The sequence below is a fragment of the Myripristis murdjan genome, chromosome 17 (genome assembly GCF_902150065.1).
Source record: "Myripristis murdjan chromosome 17, fMyrMur1.1, whole genome shotgun sequence".
Classification (NCBI taxonomy): domain Eukaryota; kingdom Metazoa; phylum Chordata; class Actinopteri; order Holocentriformes; family Holocentridae; genus Myripristis; species Myripristis murdjan.
This window is the reverse complement of record NC_043996.1, coordinates 22,376,071-22,395,410: the sequence shown is the minus strand read 5'-3', so window position 1 is coordinate 22,395,410 and position 19,340 is coordinate 22,376,071. Positions and strand designations below refer to the sequence as shown.

The window sequence follows — 19,340 nt, the reverse complement described above, 5'->3', positions numbered from 1 at the left end:
AAAACCTTCAGGTGAGCAGGTGATTCAAACTATTCTCTCTACATTCTCTCTTTCATTTGCTTTTTTAAATGCAATGGTTGAGTGGAACACCAGAACAAGCTGAAGCAAACAAGTAACCAATGAGATGAACTCACTCGCTGTGGAAGGCCTTGAGGGCTTCAATGTTGCGGAATATGACCTCCTTCTGGCTGGTGATGTCTGCTGGGGCATCAGTGCTGTCCACATGCTTCAGGTGATGGGAGGTAAAGAACGCCATCTCTTTGACAAACTCTGCTTCGTCATTTATCAAGTCCTGTATCAGTTGCCTAGAAACACAAAATAATACGAAATATGAAGCATGTTACTCAAATTGCACCCTTAGATTCTATTGGCAAAGTACGGTTCAATGTCTGTAGATCTATTATACTTACAATAGCTTCCTCTTGTATTCACCCTCAGACACCTCCTCCGCACTGGTCTCAGGAAGATCACCTGTGTCAGCAGAGAGCTGGAATAACAGAGCAGTAATTAAACAATTGTTTTAGAGTGTTAAATTGAAAAAAAAAAAAAAAAAAACCTAAGAAAATGATCTAATGATGGTGAAACGGGCTACATAGATGATGCCTTCTTGGGGCAACTGCTGCAGCCTCAACGTACTTTGAGTTTCTTGTCAAGGTAGGCAGGTGAGACCCAGCCTTGGCGGGATGGTGTAGTTTTGGTGGGCTTGGTCCGGACAAGCCATTTGAGTGGATGGGCTGAGTCAAGAACCTCAACATACTGTCCCTCCTTCAGAGAGATGGATTCTGAGCTTGCCATGGTGGGGTTGTAGTCAGCCGTTGCCACATAGATGTCAAACATCTGTACACATACATCAATGACCACAGAAAAACAGTATGAATTCACCATAATGTGATATAAATCTAATATTGTCATTCCAGTGTCTTCCTGACCTTACATGCTTTGTTCAAGACAATTACTTCTGTGTTGCAACCAGGTAGCAGACACGCATATTGATTATTCATTTTTCATTCACTCATTCTAGGTCTCCTTGCCAAATACTGCTAGGCTAGTCCTGCCAAGATAGATTTCTTTCTGTGCACTTTCTTTCCTGTTCTACCTCAGTTGCCTGTACCCCTTTTTACAAGATACAAGATACAAGATGGTTTATTGTCATTCCGGTTATACAAGCACAATTGTGTCAAATGCTCTGGCCAGAAGGCTTCTTTAGAACAGCAAAAAAGAACATTAAATAAATAAAAAGACATGGATGAAAATATATTAAATGTATATAACTTAATGGCAAAGCAAAAAATATATACAATGAACACTGCAAAATATCAAGTCAACAGTCATGGCAAAAATATATAAATTCCATATATGCATTCAAGATAATGTTTTGAACAGGTGAGCATGATAACCACTACACTGCGGAAACCTATAAACACTACAGAAACCTGTTCTGAATTGACACTCATAAAATGCCTGGGTGTCTGTATCTGAGTGTTTACTGTAGAGTGCAGTACAAGACATGATGTAAACTAAGTGTTTAAACATTTTGTTTCTCCCACTTTCTTCTATGTAAAATTAATTGATGCTTAGTCAAGGTTTATGTAGTGGATTTAAAGGGCAGTGAATTTTCTGTTTCAGAACTGACATCATTACTAAAGAGAGAAAATAAATCTCAGCTTGTTCTAACAATTAAAATAAATTGTACAAGGCCACCTCCTTGTCATCCTCACACTTTAACAAAACAACTTCAGAGTGCCTTCACACATCAACTATCGACAAGTATGGATCAAGAATTTCCTGAAATTAAATACATCAACTCTGTTTTGCAGGTGATTTTTCCTTACCTAAGACCAAGACAAACACTGAACTACCATGAGTCACAGTCATGAAAATTATGGTCCACTACATACTAGAGTGAAGGCTTCCATATCTCACCTCTCCCCTGGCATCACCCTCATCAGACTCAGAGGAGGAATCAACAATGAGAGAGGGAGGACGAGAGTGACCATGATGGGGTGATGGGGAGGGGGTTTTGGTCTCGTCGTCACTGTCTGCACCTGGGACACGCAGTGAAGCTGATGCAGCAAGGAAGGAGGGAGGCAATCAGAGGAAAACAGTGTCCAAGTGTCCAAAAACACACATTTCTGATTAAAAGTAATTTGTGTCTTAACTGCAAACTTGGTTTCTCACTGATTTGACGGATAAAAATGTTATTTTCCAGCATTTCTAACAAAGAAGTACTGACATCTCACTTTGCTCTAAGTTGAGGTCATATCACTACTTATCTTTGAGGATTTGGTTTCAAAAGGTAGTGCCCACTCTGTTAAGTTCAATGAGGCACAGCAGGCTTACACTGATCAGTCAGCTCAAAATCAGATTTCAAGCACCATGACCATGGTGATGATGGTGCTTAATTAACATGGCATCAAAATAACTCAAAAGAGCAGCTAAATTCTCTTGAATGAACAATTAGCTCACTAAATATGACTTGTCTGCAGCTGTAAGTTAGTGCTGCTGAAAACTTCACAAGAATCATTTGATTTCAAATGTTTTACTGTAACAGTTGTGTTAATATTCTGACAACATGCAAGAGAAAGTGCAGGTAACACTTGTATAAGCTGAGCTCTGCACATACATGTCTGTCAGTGAGCATGTATTCCAGCTGTCAGCTGGTCAAATTCCCTGTTCACTTCAAAACACTGACAAAAGACACTGGATGAGGTGGTATCAAGGAGCACAAACAACAAGGAGAGGGAAAAGATACTTCAGTACCACTTTATAATAAGACTACCTTTATCAAGGATTTATGAACTGTTTATAATTAGGTCAGTTAAGTTAATACTAAACAGTCTTCATACATTGATACAGGCTCACTATACACCATTTATAAAGATAGACTTATTGTAAAATGGTACTGATATTTCCTATTCCTATTTATATATACAAATGATAGGGCAAATGAAGGAACTGTGGTGATGAGAGCTTTGTCCACCAAAGATTCAAATGATTTTCTCCATATCTCCAATGCACCGTGATTGAGGGTGAGTCAAAATCATTTCCACAAGTCATCTCCTCACCTACAAAAATGTCTCTCATCACTGTGCTATTTTCAAAACACAATACAGTTAACAGGATGGACTTCTTGTGGAAAGAAGGTATGGCTAATGTGAAAGTTGATGCACTGGGGATACATACTGGATGTTTTGGGCCATGATTTCATCCACTGGAGCACTTGCTGATTCTGTAAGCTGTCTGAATAACAAATTAATGATTGGATGAGCATTTGAATAAATGGATTGATGAGATGGTGGATGGTAAAATATGAAAATGAAATATTGATTTCTGTAGGAAGGAGAGGTGGTAAGACATACACACATGGAAGAGCAATGCACACAAAACAAGCACTAGAGAGCAGCGAAGAGGCACTTCTGTTCCATCAGGTTTGCTGTCAATTCTGTTTCTATAACAGTGAATTCTAATTCAAGAATTGAGGTGTTACAGCATTCAGATTAAATGAAGCATTCACAATTCTTGAATCAGGAGTTGAAATTCACTGAATTGTCTTCAAACCTGCTTTGACTGTCACACAAAAGCACAATGAGCAGAAAATTATTTTCCAGTGTCAGGTAGCAGAGGAATAGGCAACCATGTGCCTTACAGAGAAATCAGGTTTTTATTCAGCTACTTCAGGTAATTTCACTGATTACCTGACATTGCTGGGTAATGCTGAGGGCATTAGTGCCTTACTTCATGCTAGGTCACAGATGTTTTATTGAGATAAACATTTAACATGCGTGTTAAGCACTGCCTCTGGTAGTCACTGAGAATTCATAAAACCACAGTTACAACCATGACTGTCATTAATTGTTTTAACAAATAACTTAGCTTGTGATGGCATTATGCTATGGGCTTTGAATTCATACTTTGAATTCAGACAAATTTTTGTAAAAAAGCTATCCAAAAAGTAGTACACGCTGTTCTGTAACTCACTCTTCTTTTCAGAAGTTTCCGAGTTACAGAAGCTCTGAACCCAATTCTATTTCTCTTCTTTTCAGCTCATCATCACAACGGATTGTCCAGAAGACCAGGACATATTCCATTGCTCAGCATATATCTAGTATGAAGCACTGTAGATTAAATGTAATCCATTACTTCATAGTTTGGAACAAACAGTCTGTAACCCACATTTACCTTGAGTGATCTTAGCTGACACCATTTCAGTGATTTGGGAGGTGAGCTTCATGAGGAATTCCTCTGAACCAACTTCACCAAGATAGGGTATTTTACCCTCTGAAAAGGAAACAAATAACACCATCAATATTGTAATATTACAATATATTATAATACATAAAATGTCAGGGGATATTAGGTGACTTACCCTTTCCTCTGCTAGCCTCCTCCTCTGGAGGACTGACTGTAATCCCAAGAACCCTGAACAGAATTACATGTTTAATTTTATTCAGACACATTTACATGTATTTACATAATATATGACTTAACAAAAACTCCAACAAAAACTTACTCTGTGACTTTGGTCTCTGGCTTTGGTCGTGGTGCTGGGAATAAATGGGGAGTAAAAAATGAGCACTTTTACTGTATGTGTTAAATATAATGCTCAGGTATAATTATTTCTAACAATACTCAGCTTATTGCATGAAACCTGAGAAAATAACAAATGGTTATTAAACTGTGTGAAATCCTCATTTCCTTTTTCCTTACTTTCATCAACTTCTAAGTGGGCAGTAAAGATGGACTGTCCTGCCCTATTTGTGGCGATACAGGTGTAGGTGCCAGTGTACTCTGTGCCCACGTCCATCAAGATGAGGCTGTGCTGGCGCCCTGAGCTCGCTATTTTGTACCCCTTTGTATCAGGCTTGATCCACAGCACATCTTCCATTGATTCCTCCTTTAGCCAGGTGACCATAGGGGTGGGAGAACCTGGAAGAAGAGGAATGAAAATGGGGGATTTGATAATGTAACCTGCGTGACAGGTAACCTAGAAACTTGTTGCATCAGTTCATCTGGATGCTACTATAATGAAATCCTCTCTTTGCACTGTTGCTGAGATGGTCCTTCTCGAGATTTCTTACATTTTTTTCTCTTTTTTTGTGTCGTTTTTTTCTTGCCTGCTATGAGGATTAGTCAGGGGATTCTCATTCTATTCGTCAGGGGATTCTCATTCTATTTGCTGTCAGTCAATCTGTTTTTTTATTTTCATACAGTATACTCATGAAGCTTATCTTGGCTTGGTGAATTGGCCTGCAACCCTGGAAGAGTACATTTTTAAAAATGTTAATAAATTCCCACAGTGCAGAGAACAAACCTTCCACTTTGACAGACAAAGTGATGCTGGCTCCTTGTTTCACCTTCCTGTTGGTGAACTTCTCAAGAAAACGAGGTGGCACCAGGGGCTCCTTGGAGTCTGTGAAAATGTAGTATAAAGTTAGAGCAGTATCACAATGTACTATAGCTATGTCCTGTTTGTAGGGTGAATGTCATAGTACCTTTTTTAGCTGTATCCTGAGGCATCATCTCCCCTGGACCTGTTGTAAAATAGAGTTGTTACTATATCTGTAAACCTCAGAGCATCACAACTCCAACTTTTAACCTCAAGACAAAGAAAAATGTATTCGGGCACATACTCAGAACTAGCAGTCGTGCAGAGGAGTATGCAGAACCGGCTGCATTGCTGATGTAAGCTGAATATTCTCCCATATCCTCTCTCTTCACCTCCAGGATCTCCAAGCCATGAACATCCCTCTCTGTCAGCAACAGAATCCTTTCTGTGGGTCGCAGAGGGTGGCCGTCTTTGAACCAGTACACTCTGGGCTTGGGGAAACCTGTCGGACAAGTTATTAATGTACATCTTTCTGAAACACAGCCCTTTAATCATGTACACAATTGTCATGTAGTCATGTTACTATTATGTTATAGGAAAGGCACAACCAGCTATTTGATGTTTTATTGGTGGCGATTAATAAACCTACCCTTCACTCTTAGCTGCATCTTAGCAATGGGTGAACCTGGACTGACATGAACATCATGCAGCTCTTCCACCACTTGGGGTAGCTGCTCATCTTCAGCTACTGACTCAAAGGCCTCAGTTTCCCTGTATGAGGAGAAACTAACACTGCAGCTTAAAGCATTCAATATTATTGAATTTCTGAACACTATACACACACACACACACACACACACACACACACACACATATATATATATCTAGAGAGAGAGAGAGAGAGAGAGAGAGAGAGAGAGAGATACATATATATAGGCATGAAAAACTGTGGTAAATTCACCTGGACACGTAGCCCTTGGCACTGACGTAGGAAGATGTCTCAGTGGCATCAGCTGCAGTGTCATAATCTGAGCTGCAAGACACTGGGGCGAGGGAAAGCTTTATTGTAATATACAGTTATGAACAAAATCTGGGGCCCTATGTGTATCTATGTGATTATGTTTGTAATATAGCTTTCCATTCCCTTGTATGAACCAGGAGGATTTGGATTTAAGGTTAAGATAAGAAGATAAGAAGGAGAATCAGATTCAGGTTAGCAGTAGGGTAACAGTAAAATGCCACTCTCATTTGCTCTTAAAGTGTTATGATATCATCAAACTGCAATGTTCAGTGCATTGCAGGAATTATCTTACAATGAAATGTTGTTGGGTTTTTTTGTTGCTTCATCTCTTTCACTTCAGTTAGTGATTTCCCAAAATGCCTTTTGAAAACCTCTAGAGAATTGTCGCATCTAGTTGTTGGTTTTACATGATGGAGAGAACAATAGTGATATAAAGCAAGAGAACAAGTTTTACCACTTGGGAAAATTGAAAGCCGTACTCTTTACTCAAAATGGAACATTTCTCGTGGCTATGTTGCATTATTGACTTCACTGACAGAGTTCACTATTGTCAATGAAGAAATTGGTACCTCTGCCTCTTCTCCTTCAATGCATGATTGTTGAAAACTGACATGAGGCTCTTTTGTGGCTCTCTTATATAGTTGTGCTAGAAATATCTTGACAGTCGCCTGTTCGCTCAGATCGCTCAGATGGTTTTAATAGTGTGGTAGTGTGAATTTCCTTTAATGGTAGGATTACTTTGGGTAACCAACGAATGTAGTTCATTAAAAGTCCTAACAAATGCTGTACAACAAATGAGTGCTGTGTCTTTACTCACTGTCAACCCTGAGTTCAGCCTTAGTAGCTGCAATGCCACTGCTGTTCTCAGCCATGCAGCGATAGACACCCATGTCAGACGGCAGCACGCTGGTGATGATGAGTTGGTGGCAGCCCTCCTGGTCTTCATTGATCATGTAATGGTCATTCTCCTCCAGTAATTTGCCATCCTTGAACCAGCGTACACTGGGAGGGGGCTTTCCAATGACAACACAGTCAAAGCTGACTGGGTAACCATCTGGAACATCCTGGCTCTGCAGCTCTGTCAAGAACACTGGGGCAGCTGGGTAAGAAGACAACAAATAGTCAGAGACATCAGAAAGTTTAAGGTACGCTCTAAAATGACTGCAAGAAATCTTCTATGAATTATATAGTGCTGCCATTTCCATGGTAAGTTGTCTCTGACCAGATGATGTTGTAATTAGATAAAATTAAATAATGGTGGTAACAATAACAAGCACAAACAATTAAAGACTTTGTTAAGCAGACATGCAATGAAGAATGGAGAATGGATAGGCATGGTGACTAAACATTAATATTAACATAAGATATAAGTGTTTAGAAACAAGCACATACATTGAGAAACACATAAAAGTTAAGATGAAGAGATCATAGCATATATTAAAAGAGCATACATATACAAAATACAAATGTGGACTGACAGTAGTCAAAGACAGGCCTCCTACAAAGGAAATGTGACCTCAAACAGCACAGACAACACAAAACAAACTTCCACAGTCAGTAGGCTAGTAACAAACACAACAGAGGACAAACAACATGTGCAAAGCACAACTGTGGACAGTATGGTTTTCACATCACAACATCACATTTATTTAGTTGATATAAACACAGTTTAACAATGAAAGTCTCTTCCTATGTTTTTAAACACCAGAGTAATTAAATGATACAAGCTGAAAATGTTAATGCTATAGTTCTGATGTAGATTTTATATATTCTTCCTTCACATGATAAAGGAAAATGTACATTACGATGTATACGATACCTTGTTAATTTTGATGACTGAATATGACAATATATAGTAACTATACAGTGATATCATTGAGAAGAGAGTGGCTTCACTATTGGTCTCCTACCAGGGGCTCCAGCCATGAATGCAGGAATCTGCTTATCTTGTGTTGGGGTCTGTGTGCCATCTTCTGTGTAGCCCATCTTCATAATTCGCAGCTCTACTTTGACAGGTCCTGCCTCCAGGATGGTGGTCTCCACAGGAACCCCTTGGGCTGTGAACATCTCCTGGAACCTCTGCGAGGCAACCTCAGCCTCCGCCCGTGTATCAAAGCGAATGTAGATGTAACGGTCATCCTCACGGTAGGAGTGGGGATCTGGGGGGCGCAGGTCTCCTTCGTCTGCACTGACAAATGGTTCTTCCTCCACATCTGGTGGCAGACGTGTGCGCAATAGGCGGCGAAGGCGTCTGCTGGCCATCCTAAGTGACTCATCCATCTCACTACCCGAGGAGCTCTCAGGTTCGCTGTCAGCACTATAGCCCACCGTCAGTGGTCGTCTCCCAGATGATTCTCTCACGGTTCCCACTGTCACCTTACCACTATGAGAGGTGACTCCAAATTTGTTGGTGACCTCACATGTGTAAACCCCAGTGTCCTTGGTGGTGATGGCAGTGATGACCAGGGAACAGGTACCATCATTGTAGATATCGATATGGTGGTGCTTGCCATCTGACAGGGGCTCTCCATCCTTCAGCCATCGCACCTTGTCAGGTTTACCTTCTGCCACACATTCCAGATGTATGGTGCCGTTAGGTTCTTTGGTTTGGTCCTTAAAGACCTCTCTAAAGACAGGACGCATATCCTTGCGGGCCTTGTAGCCCTTAAATGCAGCCTGGATCTTAATGGCAGCCTCTCTGAGCTCAGGTTCATCGTCCTTACTGATCTCCATAATGTTAGTTGTTTCTTCGTTCACTTGCTTTATTTCTGTCTGCTGAACTGAGGTAGTTTTCACTTCAGTCTGCTGTACTATTTTCTCATCTGTCATCTTGAAATGTGCAAAGAACCTCTCAGTGGACAGAGTCTCTGTGTCGCAGGCTTGTGAGACAGCAGACTTGCTGCTCTTCTTGAGGTAGGACACAAGTGTTGGACCACCAGACACAGACTCATCCTCAGAGCTGATGGAAAAGTTGGGCTCTGGCTGCTTCTTTGGCACAACAGCCTGCTCCTCTGCTGACTTCACTTCCACTTTCTCTGATGTCTTCACTTCCTTCTGTCCTGATTTATCCTGACCACCTTTACCATCCTCCTCAGGTATGGAGTCCAGAGTGGGCTCTCGGCTCATACGGCGTTTCTTGGCCAACGCCTCCCATAGCTCATGGAGGTCACCTTCTTCAGCAGCTTCAGGGGGCAGACAGGGCTGCTCCACTTCCTCCGGCTCTGCCTGCTTTACCTCTGTACCTATAACCACAATGAAGCATCCAATAATGCTTTCATAAATGTTGAAACACATGGGCATCCTCAAAACACAACTTACCCAACTGGTGGCAGAGCTGAACTATTCAAACTCTACGTACTCAGACTCAAACAGCTCTCTCAGAAGCCTTCAATTCATCTTGTGTGATCAATTTATAGAGGTCTTTAACTACAGCGCATGACATACAGGATGAACAACAAGAGAGACAATAGTGAACTAATGGTTCATTTTCCCTTAAGATTAAGCTGGAAAGAGTTGTTGACCTCACCTGAGGCCATACAGGTGTACATGCCTTGATGAGCATTAATCCTTACTTACTTGTTTCTCTGTGATGAACTGATACTTAGTCCCACCTCCAGCTCTCTGACATCCTGCACCATGCAACCAACAACCCCCTAACCCAAGAACACCATCACTGCACACACACCATCTTACCTGCCTGCAGGTCTGGACAGGTTACTGGTTGTGTCACTGTCACAGGTGCCTCTGTGTAACAATAAAAAATAAATATACATGTATTGCAGCAGATGGCAACCTGGTATGTTGCTTTCCGCTGCTCTTGTTATTTCAATGACTCAAAAACTGCAAATTTGTAAAGGTATATCTGTACATGACTACAGTTTTTGCCCAAACATTTTTTTTTTCTTTTAATTATTTTGTATGGATTAGCAAGACAAAATTTTACACTGGAGTTTATTAACAATTTACTATAGCAGCAGTTTTAAGGATTATGTTACAATTATAGACAATATTGCAATATTACATAATTTGTTTAATTCAACAAAATCACGTCCACTTACCAAGCTGCACTGTCTGAGGCAGCTGAACAGGCTCTCCAGTCCCGGCTCTGTTGATGGCCGCTACTCTAAATCTGTAGGCACTGCCCGGGATGAGATTTTCAACTACAAACTCTGTGTTACACACAGGTTCTGAATGACATGGCAGCCAGAGGGCACTGTCCACCAGCCGCATCTCTACCCTATAGCCCAAAACAGGACTGCCTCCATCATGTAGAGGAGTGAACCAAGAAAGGGTAACAGATTGCTTAGTCTTACTGAGGATCTCTGGGTCCTCTGGAGGATCAGGTACAGCTGTTGAGAAAAAAAGTAACAAGAGTCAGAGGCATCTATGACCACCAAGAAAGAAATAAAATAATAAAATAATAAAATACTGAGCAGTAGAAACAGCTTTAGTCATTTTAGGCAATGTTCAGAATAACAATCTTCTTCAGCTGGGCAGTTTCTCCAAAACTTACTGATAATGGTGAGTTTGGCCAAAGAGATAGCATCTCTGGCTGCAAATGTGATTTCCTGCTGGGGTAAGAGAGGTGCCTGTCTCAAGACAAGGCGGTAAGAACGGCCATCAATCCTCATGGCCCAGATGTCACTGGGTTTTATCTCAACCCCGTTGGCGTACCAAGCAACCTCCGCCACAGGGACAGGCTCAGTCAGCTCAACACAAAATTCAACCTTCTCTCCTACTGCAGCCACCTTGTCCTCCAGACCCTTCACAATGTCCAGCTGCCATCCTTTGAAGAGAAAATCCAAATTATGAAATTAAATGATTTTCAGTGATAGTTTGAGAGAGCAGAGTGAATACACCTGGACTGGAAGTACTGGCTTTGTGTAAAAAACTTTGACTGACAGATTGTCATAATTTGACAATAATAATTTGACAATAATTTGATTATTTCAGATTAATTTGAATGATTTAATTTCAATGACTCACCCTTGACAGAGAGCTGGGCACATGTGGAAGCTATGCCAGCTTGGAAGGTCACTGTACAACTGTCTTCAACTCGCAGCTCTTTCAGTAAGAGGAGATGACGACGGCCACTCTCAAATGAAACAATCTCAGCATTAGGCGACTCCTTCACTGGTCTGCCATTTAGAAGCCAGCGGCAGTCTTTGTTCTCAGGACGAGAAAGAGCACACTCAAATAGCGCTTCGCCGCCATCGAAGGTTTCCACATTCTCCAGGCCCTGGACAATGCCAATGGGTTTGGCTGTAGTATGGAAAATGAAAAAACAATCAAGGAAGACTGTGAGGCATAGGAAGAAAATTATTTGAGTTTTTTTTTGGTAAAAGAATTTTGTGATGATCAAAGAGTGATGTAGTGGCAAAATGTTACATGTAGACATAAAGAGGCACTTCAAAAAAAAAAAAAAGAAAAAAGAAAAAAACTGGAAACATTGCCAAATTGCATAGAAACTACATATTCACAACATATACTTACTGAGGGTTTGAAATAAATGTGCACATTTCTTATATGACAACCATGAGACTAACTTTCTTGGACAACAGTATTGTTAGATATCATCCTGCTACAATAAACCTTATCAAAGCTGTGTATGGGGGAATCCCATGAGGCAGATGCTCTTTCCATGTGGAGGGAAGCTCACCTGCCACATGCAGTGAGGCAACCACGCAGGTCCCCTCTGCCTCACAGGAGTATGTGCCCCTGTCCGCAGCGGACACACGGCTAATGTACAAGCGAGCCACATTCCAGTCCTGCTCCACTACCACCCTTCGGCCATCAGGCTGCAATGGCCGCCCGTCTTTCCTCCACTGTGCCTTGACTGGCCTTGAGTACTGGCAGATGAACTCAGCCGGTTGGTCTTCGACCACCTCAAGGTCCTCCATCTCGCTCACCACTTCAACTGTGGGATCTGAGGATGGGGGGCGGGGTCATGGGGTCAGGGCCTGGCCATAAGATGTAAGGACATGCACAGGACATGCCGACTGACATTTGGGCTTTATAACCCCCCTTCCTTGGAGTTGTGTTCCCATTTGATTGATATTAGCATGATGTTGCATTAGCATGTGTACCCAATACAAAGTGTATAAATATGGCACCATTAAACAGAATGATACACTATGCTAACATTGCTTGACCTCTGTGTTTTCTTATATGAACTCTCAAAATAAAGAGGGGTCAAAAAGCCCAACCATCAAGGTATACCCGAGGGCCAGTAAGTGCTAGCAGCTGATGACAGATGAGGGCATGACAGGTGGATAGAAATGCCAAACTCATTGGGTCGATGTTGAAAGGTTAGAGGTTTTAGTGCTTGCAGGCCAGGGGCGGGGCAGTTGGAATAGCGAGAGGCACGTGGAGGTGAGAATGAAGGTGAGTATGGGACAGTGGCCAGCCTGAGTGGATGGGTGGAGCAGCACTTCCCTAACGCAATTCCACATTTCTATAGTCACTGCTGAATGGCTCACGCTCAAGTCTACATAATAAAACCTGCATCACACATCAACATTACCAAAACCAGGCGTAATTCAGAGGGAAAAATGCCTGTCTGTGTTTATTCCCACTGTATCAAATCAGTCAACCAATAATGCATTGCTTATCATACATATTACCAAAGGATACCGAGTTCCTATCAAAACATACCTGAGACACATTAACAGATAAGTCAAAAGAAACAAAATGTGAAAATAATGGATTTCTGTTAGACAATCAAAATAATTGGTGAATATTGGAATTAAAAGGTATTCAGGTCTGATTCTCTGTGTCATTGACAAATATTCTGCCAAAAAGGCTTGACCTTAGATGTTCTTCAACCCTAATCTAATTTAACTTTTCTGTGGTGCTACACCCAGTTGTATGTTTTCACTGGTACCAAAACATACAGCATGGAACACTCTACTACTATTGCTATTAATTAAATGAGAAACACTGTCTGCTCATGCATGGATGAAGCACTGAAAACACCACATTTCAAGCTTCTACTCATTCTAAATTTACAGAAGGAGCTTCGAACTCTTTCATGAACTCCTGCAGAAAACTGAGATTCTTTAAGAAACAGGGCAGTGTACCAACTATTTTGTTAATCATATCCTGAAAGGACTTAGTAAAAATAGGGAGGGAAAATTTGGCATTATACTTAGCCTCACCAATGTAACACATCGCAGTAGAATCTTCAGTAAAAACGCTGCACTTGTAAGAGTTGAGCTGTTGCATTAAATTGCTGCAGGTTCTGAAAGGTTCTGATGCTCTCCTCCTCTAAGCCTCTCTAGTAGCTTTATTTTTTTACTATTTTTTTTTACTTATACCCTGATACCTTTGACTAAGAGCTTGGCTGTTGACACCACACTGCCGGCTTTGAACATGACTGTGCCAGAGTCATCTGTGGCCAGGTTCTTTAAGGTCAGTGTGTGGATATGGCCCCGGTTCAGCCCAATCTCACTGAAGGGGCTGTTCTCCAGCAAGGTGCCATCCAGCCACCACTGTACCTTGCCAGCTATCCTACCAGACAGCTGACAGGAGAAGGTGGCCCATTCCCCAACAAAGACATCGATGGCCTTTAGACCAGACACAATGTAGACCTCTTTCACTGTTGAGTGAAACATACACACATGCATACACTGAGGTTCCAATATTACTCAGACAATGAGCTATATTTTGATTGCCAACAGTCCCTAATTAAGTTATATATGAGAAAGTCAAAAAACAAAAATGAAGATCATCACCATAATGTTAACTTGAATGGTAAAATGATATACAAGACCAAACAATACCATATATAATACCATATATACTATATATAACAGTTTACAAAGAGATAGCCCTGCCTAAACACATATTACGTACATATTACTAATCCCAGACCAAAATGAGGAAAATCTTCCATTTTCCTCATTTTGGCCTGGGATTTTGGGAGTTTTTTTTTTTTTTTTTTAATTTAATTTTATGGGAGTCTAGGTCATGCCGTGTCATTATAAAGTGTGGGCCTGTAACGCCCTCAGAGACTGCAACAGTGATTAAGACCTCTAAATAAAGTTGAACTTTATTTGTCACAGTGAGCAATTTGCTATTATGGTCTCAGTCATTTCCAGGAATTATGTTATTGCCTATAAACATATCTTTTTTACTTTCATGAAAATCACCAATGATAAAAAACACAATACACCAGAATCCAGTCAAATTAAATTGGCTGGCATGAAAATTGAAAACCAGGGACAGATGCAACACTGTTGAGGTAGACTACCTTGCACTGCCAAAAAGGCTGTAGTGAGTTGGTCTCCTACGTCACAGGTATAGTAGCCATTGTCTTCAGGCTCCAGGTTCCGTACACAGAGCTCGTGAATGCATCCATTCTGCCTCATCTCATACTTCTTACCAGGGTGGAGCACTACACCTCCTTTCCTCCATTCAGCGTGAACACCCAGCTTAGACAGCTCACAGCAAAGTATAACATCATCACCCTCTATGGCTTCCTGGTTCTTGAGCTCTTTCTTGAAGAATGCTGGGGCACCTGGTGAAAATTTAAAATGGACAAATTTGGCATCAGATGCTGAGATGGTAAACTGAAGATTAACATCTTTGATGGATGAAAGAGAAGATGGTTTTGGTGATGCACAGTGATGGCAGATTGGGTGGATGTCAGGGGGCAATGGGAATTCAAGAATGTTGTAGGAGGTTCATTCCAATGCTATCTTGATCCACAGGCATGAACCTGATCAACAGGAAAAGGACATTTTTTCTACAGCTGGCATCATTCTTTACCTTCCACAGTCAAGGTGATGTCACAATGTGCGTCTCCTGTATCACAGGAGTATGTTCCTGAGTCTTCTGGCACCAGGTTGTGGATGCGGAGCTGTTGGAACGCTCCATTCTTCTTCAAGTCGTATTTGACCCCGGCTTTGATGGCCATGTTGTTCCTGATCCAGGTGACAGTGGCCTTGGGGTCAGAGATGGTGCAGGACAGGGTGACAGTCTCACCCTCTAAAGCCAGTGTGTTGTGTGGCTTCTCTAGTATTAGCACTGTAAATATGGGACACCCGAAACTAAATTCAATAAATGAGGGCATTTATACGCATTACTTCCTGTCTTCCTGCCTCTACATTCTACTATAATTAACAACTATATTCAAATAGACAGCTGCATGCAATGACTTGTATATTCTGTCAAAGAGAAGATACATTTTATAAATGACATGTTCACCAAGGGAGTGAACACTACATTGTCCTTTTTTATGACTAATGTTAATGCTAATGTTAATTCACATTCATGTGCAATTTACTTTAACTAAGGCTTGACTACACTTGTCATTTTCATGAAAATTATGTCAAGAATTGTATGTGAAAAGGGATTATTCTCAACATTATATATGTTAGTTGCAATCCCAGCAATTTATTGATGTTAGCTGCAGCCAAATCAAGTTAAACACAAATATATCATCCAAAGTGGTGAGTACTTTTCGTGTCTTCATCTGTCTTTTCCTGTATGGATTATAGCCTGAGTAAAATTAAAATGCTGATGTTGCCTGCAGTGACCAGGGCAAAAATGAGAGGAGGAAGTCTGGAGGAAGTTACGCTCCACCAGAGCACACTTCAGCTCTCATACTGTAGGTTTGTATATATCTTACAAGAAGAACATAATCAGAGTAGCCAAAAGATTTTGCTGGATTAATGACCTTTCCATATGAACAGAACCACTAACTATCAGCACAACTACGTCGACACATTTTCCATGGGAGTGTACCGGTCAAATAGTGATAGTTATATATTTTAGGCTATAAGTCTGAACATAACCTTCCACATAGCAGGTTATGTATCAGGTGTTAAATTTACATGGTGATCAAGCCAGAGTAAAAGCAAGCCTTGTTCCTAATTCAGACTTAAGCCACACAATACCTGGCTAGTCACACCTCATAGTACACCCCTCAGCTAACAGAGCTAGGAATCAATTTCATATTTATCAAACAATGAAACAACTACTCAATTTCTTGACTTCTTTCTTGAGTTCCTGAAATGTGGTGAACCAAAATGTTTATTATTTTGGTTTTAGGGTAAGCAATAAGTATGTTAGGCCACATTTTAATTATTAACTTTTTATAGCAGATGCTATAAAATGAATGCAATGACATGGAAAATCCGTGTTTATTAAGAAAGTCGCTTTTTCTACTTCAGTGTGATAATATTCTTGTTGGCATTTTGATAGCATTTCTTTTTTACAGCAGATGCTATAAAATGCAAGGCGATGGAATATACGTATAAAAAAGTTAGGATGTTGAAGATGACGGTGCCAGCCGATTTCCATTTGCCAAGGCAAAGCTGTGTGGTGGAAGTGAGGACAAAAATCTCTAAGGATCATGTCTTCTCTATTACCTTTGGGTTTCTCCTCCACCAGAAGACAGGCCACGCTCTTCTCTTCTCCTACAACAAAGGCCACATCGCCTGATTCATCTGTAGTCACCATCTTCAGGGCCAAGCGGTGCACTCTACCTTGGCAGCTCATTTCATTCAGATCATTATTTTGGAGGAGGTTGTCTCCGAGCCACCACTCCCCATTTGTTACCCCTGAGTGTGACAACTCAACCTCAAAGACAGCATCCTGTCCAGTGGTCACGGTGATATCACAGAGTTCTCGGATGATACGCACACACTCTGAGGGTGAATGGGATGATGGGAGATCAGTGATCAGATCTAAGCAAGGTCCCAAGAAGATATCACTAAGAGCATGTATCCACCACCGAAGACATCACTCTTAATACTTACTGACTTTGCTTTAAGTGTAAGCAAAAGGGAACGGATGTGCCACTCACAGTGAAAACTAATTAGACTAATTTTAATAACACTACACTTAAAAAATAGGCTAGTCATTGATGCACCAACTTGAATTTATACTTGTTTTAAGAGTTACTGTGTGATGTCTGAACTTCCATCACACAACAAGCCAAAAATTAAACTGTAACCACCAAATTCAGATAAATACAACACTAATTCCATGCTAAAATGATACACTTAACATTACAACTGTGAGTGAATCCAAGAGAAAAACATTCTGAGAGGAAGATTTTATCCAGCACTTGATGATGGGATGAATGAACAAAGGATGAACATATTGAAGAATGACCGGAGCAGTCAGGAGACAGGACACATAGATGAGATGAAGATGGGCTCTGTTACCTTTCACCGTCAGGGTAGCAGTGCTTTGCTTGTCCCCTGTATCACAGGTGTACTCTCCACTATCTTCCGCATTCAGCTTATGGACCACCAGGATCTGGATGGAACCTCTATGCTCCATAGAGTACTTCTCCCCCTGGGTGAGCACAGTTGGACCCTTCCTCCAGGTCACCTTGCCATCAGGGCTGGATATCTCACAGGACAGGGTGGCTTTGCCTCCTTCCAGGGCATCTTGGCTCTCCAGCTCCTTCTTGAATACAACAGGTGCCACTGCCAGAAAGACCATCATAGATTAGGGCGATATGTTAAGAAGGTTCAGGAACATAAACTGACGCGCAAAAACACGAATTATACTCAAGAGACATTCTTGTTTTCAGTTATTAATACTCACAGTTTCAACTATTCCAGAGTATCAAGAGGCATAAAAAGAGCAAATAAAACACAATTAACAGTCGTGGATTAACCTGCAGTCTTGTCCCACTGTATCAGTGACAGACTGAATCAGAAATTATACACCAATTAAATTATTCAACTCGTATATTCTTGAACAAATTACTTTGCTCTGAACAGATACTGATATATATACACACTGTAAAACAGCTACTCATTAATTGGTCTTGCTGTACATTATTGTGCAAAGATTGTTTGAGGGCATCACTAAAACAAATGACAGTTTATCAATTGAAGGATGCACCAGGGGATTACCTTGCTAAACAAAATGGAAAAAAGTACTGATATTTGCACAAAGCTATTAAAATTCGAATTTGTGAGATTATAGTATAGCAAAGTCATTAGGAAAGATGAAAACATTTTTTTATGAACAAATTGTTTACAGTAAGATACAGACAATCAGTAAATTAATTATGACACACAGTGCTCAAGTTATTTGATGAAACGGCATGGTGAAAAAAAATGCATTCATTTTGTACAGTGCTGAAGACATAACTGGTAAACTCTCATGTTGAACAACAACATGAGTGATAGTACATTTACAAGAGAAACAAGAAAATGTGTTCTCATTTCAAAAGAACGAGCAGGAGTAAACATGCATATAGAAATACAATGGGATAGACTGGAAAGTAGATATAAAAGTGAGAAGTGACAGTGAATGGGGAACATCTCAATGAAAAGTGACCTGTTGGAAATGACAAGCATTCAAGATTTAGGAATGCTTCTCGTGTTTAAACGCTGCAAAAGGACAAATGCAGGACTCCCACAAGGAAGATGGAGATGGCCATGATTTTGAAATTAACAGACATACCCCAAATGTTACTGCAGGAGAGAAAAAGTGAGGGTTAGATCTTGTCATTAGATTTGGAGGGCTAAGTGTTCCTCTTACCTCTGACTGTAAGACAAGCAGTGGAAGTGTGGTTACCCACTGTAAAGGTGATAATGCCTGAGTCTGCCTTGGTGACACCTCTGAGTGTGAGGCTGTGCACCCGGCCCTCAGTCTGGATCACGTTCATCTCATTATTCTGTAGTGGGACGTCCTGGAGTTTCCATTGGGCCAGGGATGCCTCCTCATGAGAAACCAGGCATGAAAAGTGGACATCTTCTCCCTCGCACACGACACAGCTCTCCAAGAATTTCACTATGGTAACCTCAAGCTCTGTTTGACACATAATTTTAGTGATATAGTTACGTATTTCTTCGTTGACCTGAGCACATGCTTGACAAGGACAAAGATTTCTATTGTGCTTCTAAAGATGAAGAGTGAGACAGTGTTAATGTGTGTGAAAAAAGATACAAGAAAATGACAGAAATGACGGGATGAGATCAGTGATCAAGCAGAACAGAAAAGTGTTTGTGTGAATAGTTAGAA

General features: G+C 40.9%; 1 protein-coding gene across 1 annotated transcript in view; it reads right to left on the bottom strand.

Annotated features, from left to right (window-relative positions):
* Nucleotides 1-19,340, bottom strand: part of obscnb (obscurin, cytoskeletal calmodulin and titin-interacting RhoGEF b) — a 67,734-nt gene that overhangs the window by 5,815 nt on the left and 42,579 nt on the right. Inside the window, 26 exon segments of the mRNA XM_030074514.1 lie at nucleotides 135-305; nucleotides 411-487; nucleotides 637-837; nucleotides 1,924-2,063; nucleotides 3,184-3,240; nucleotides 4,180-4,278; nucleotides 4,367-4,419; nucleotides 4,511-4,544; nucleotides 4,708-4,926; nucleotides 5,312-5,410; nucleotides 5,493-5,531; nucleotides 5,631-5,828; nucleotides 5,976-6,097; nucleotides 6,288-6,369; nucleotides 7,165-7,446; nucleotides 8,258-9,589; nucleotides 10,406-10,696; nucleotides 10,861-11,133; nucleotides 11,334-11,609; nucleotides 12,007-12,273; nucleotides 13,672-13,944; nucleotides 14,599-14,865; nucleotides 15,117-15,374; nucleotides 16,721-16,999; nucleotides 17,522-17,788; nucleotides 18,858-19,127. Coding sequence (XP_029930374.1) covers nucleotides 135-305; nucleotides 411-487; nucleotides 637-837; nucleotides 1,924-2,063; nucleotides 3,184-3,240; nucleotides 4,180-4,278; nucleotides 4,367-4,419; nucleotides 4,511-4,544; nucleotides 4,708-4,926; nucleotides 5,312-5,410; nucleotides 5,493-5,531; nucleotides 5,631-5,828; nucleotides 5,976-6,097; nucleotides 6,288-6,369; nucleotides 7,165-7,446; nucleotides 8,258-9,589; nucleotides 10,406-10,696; nucleotides 10,861-11,133; nucleotides 11,334-11,609; nucleotides 12,007-12,273; nucleotides 13,672-13,944; nucleotides 14,599-14,865; nucleotides 15,117-15,374; nucleotides 16,721-16,999; nucleotides 17,522-17,788; nucleotides 18,858-19,127 — 5,926 coding nt within the window.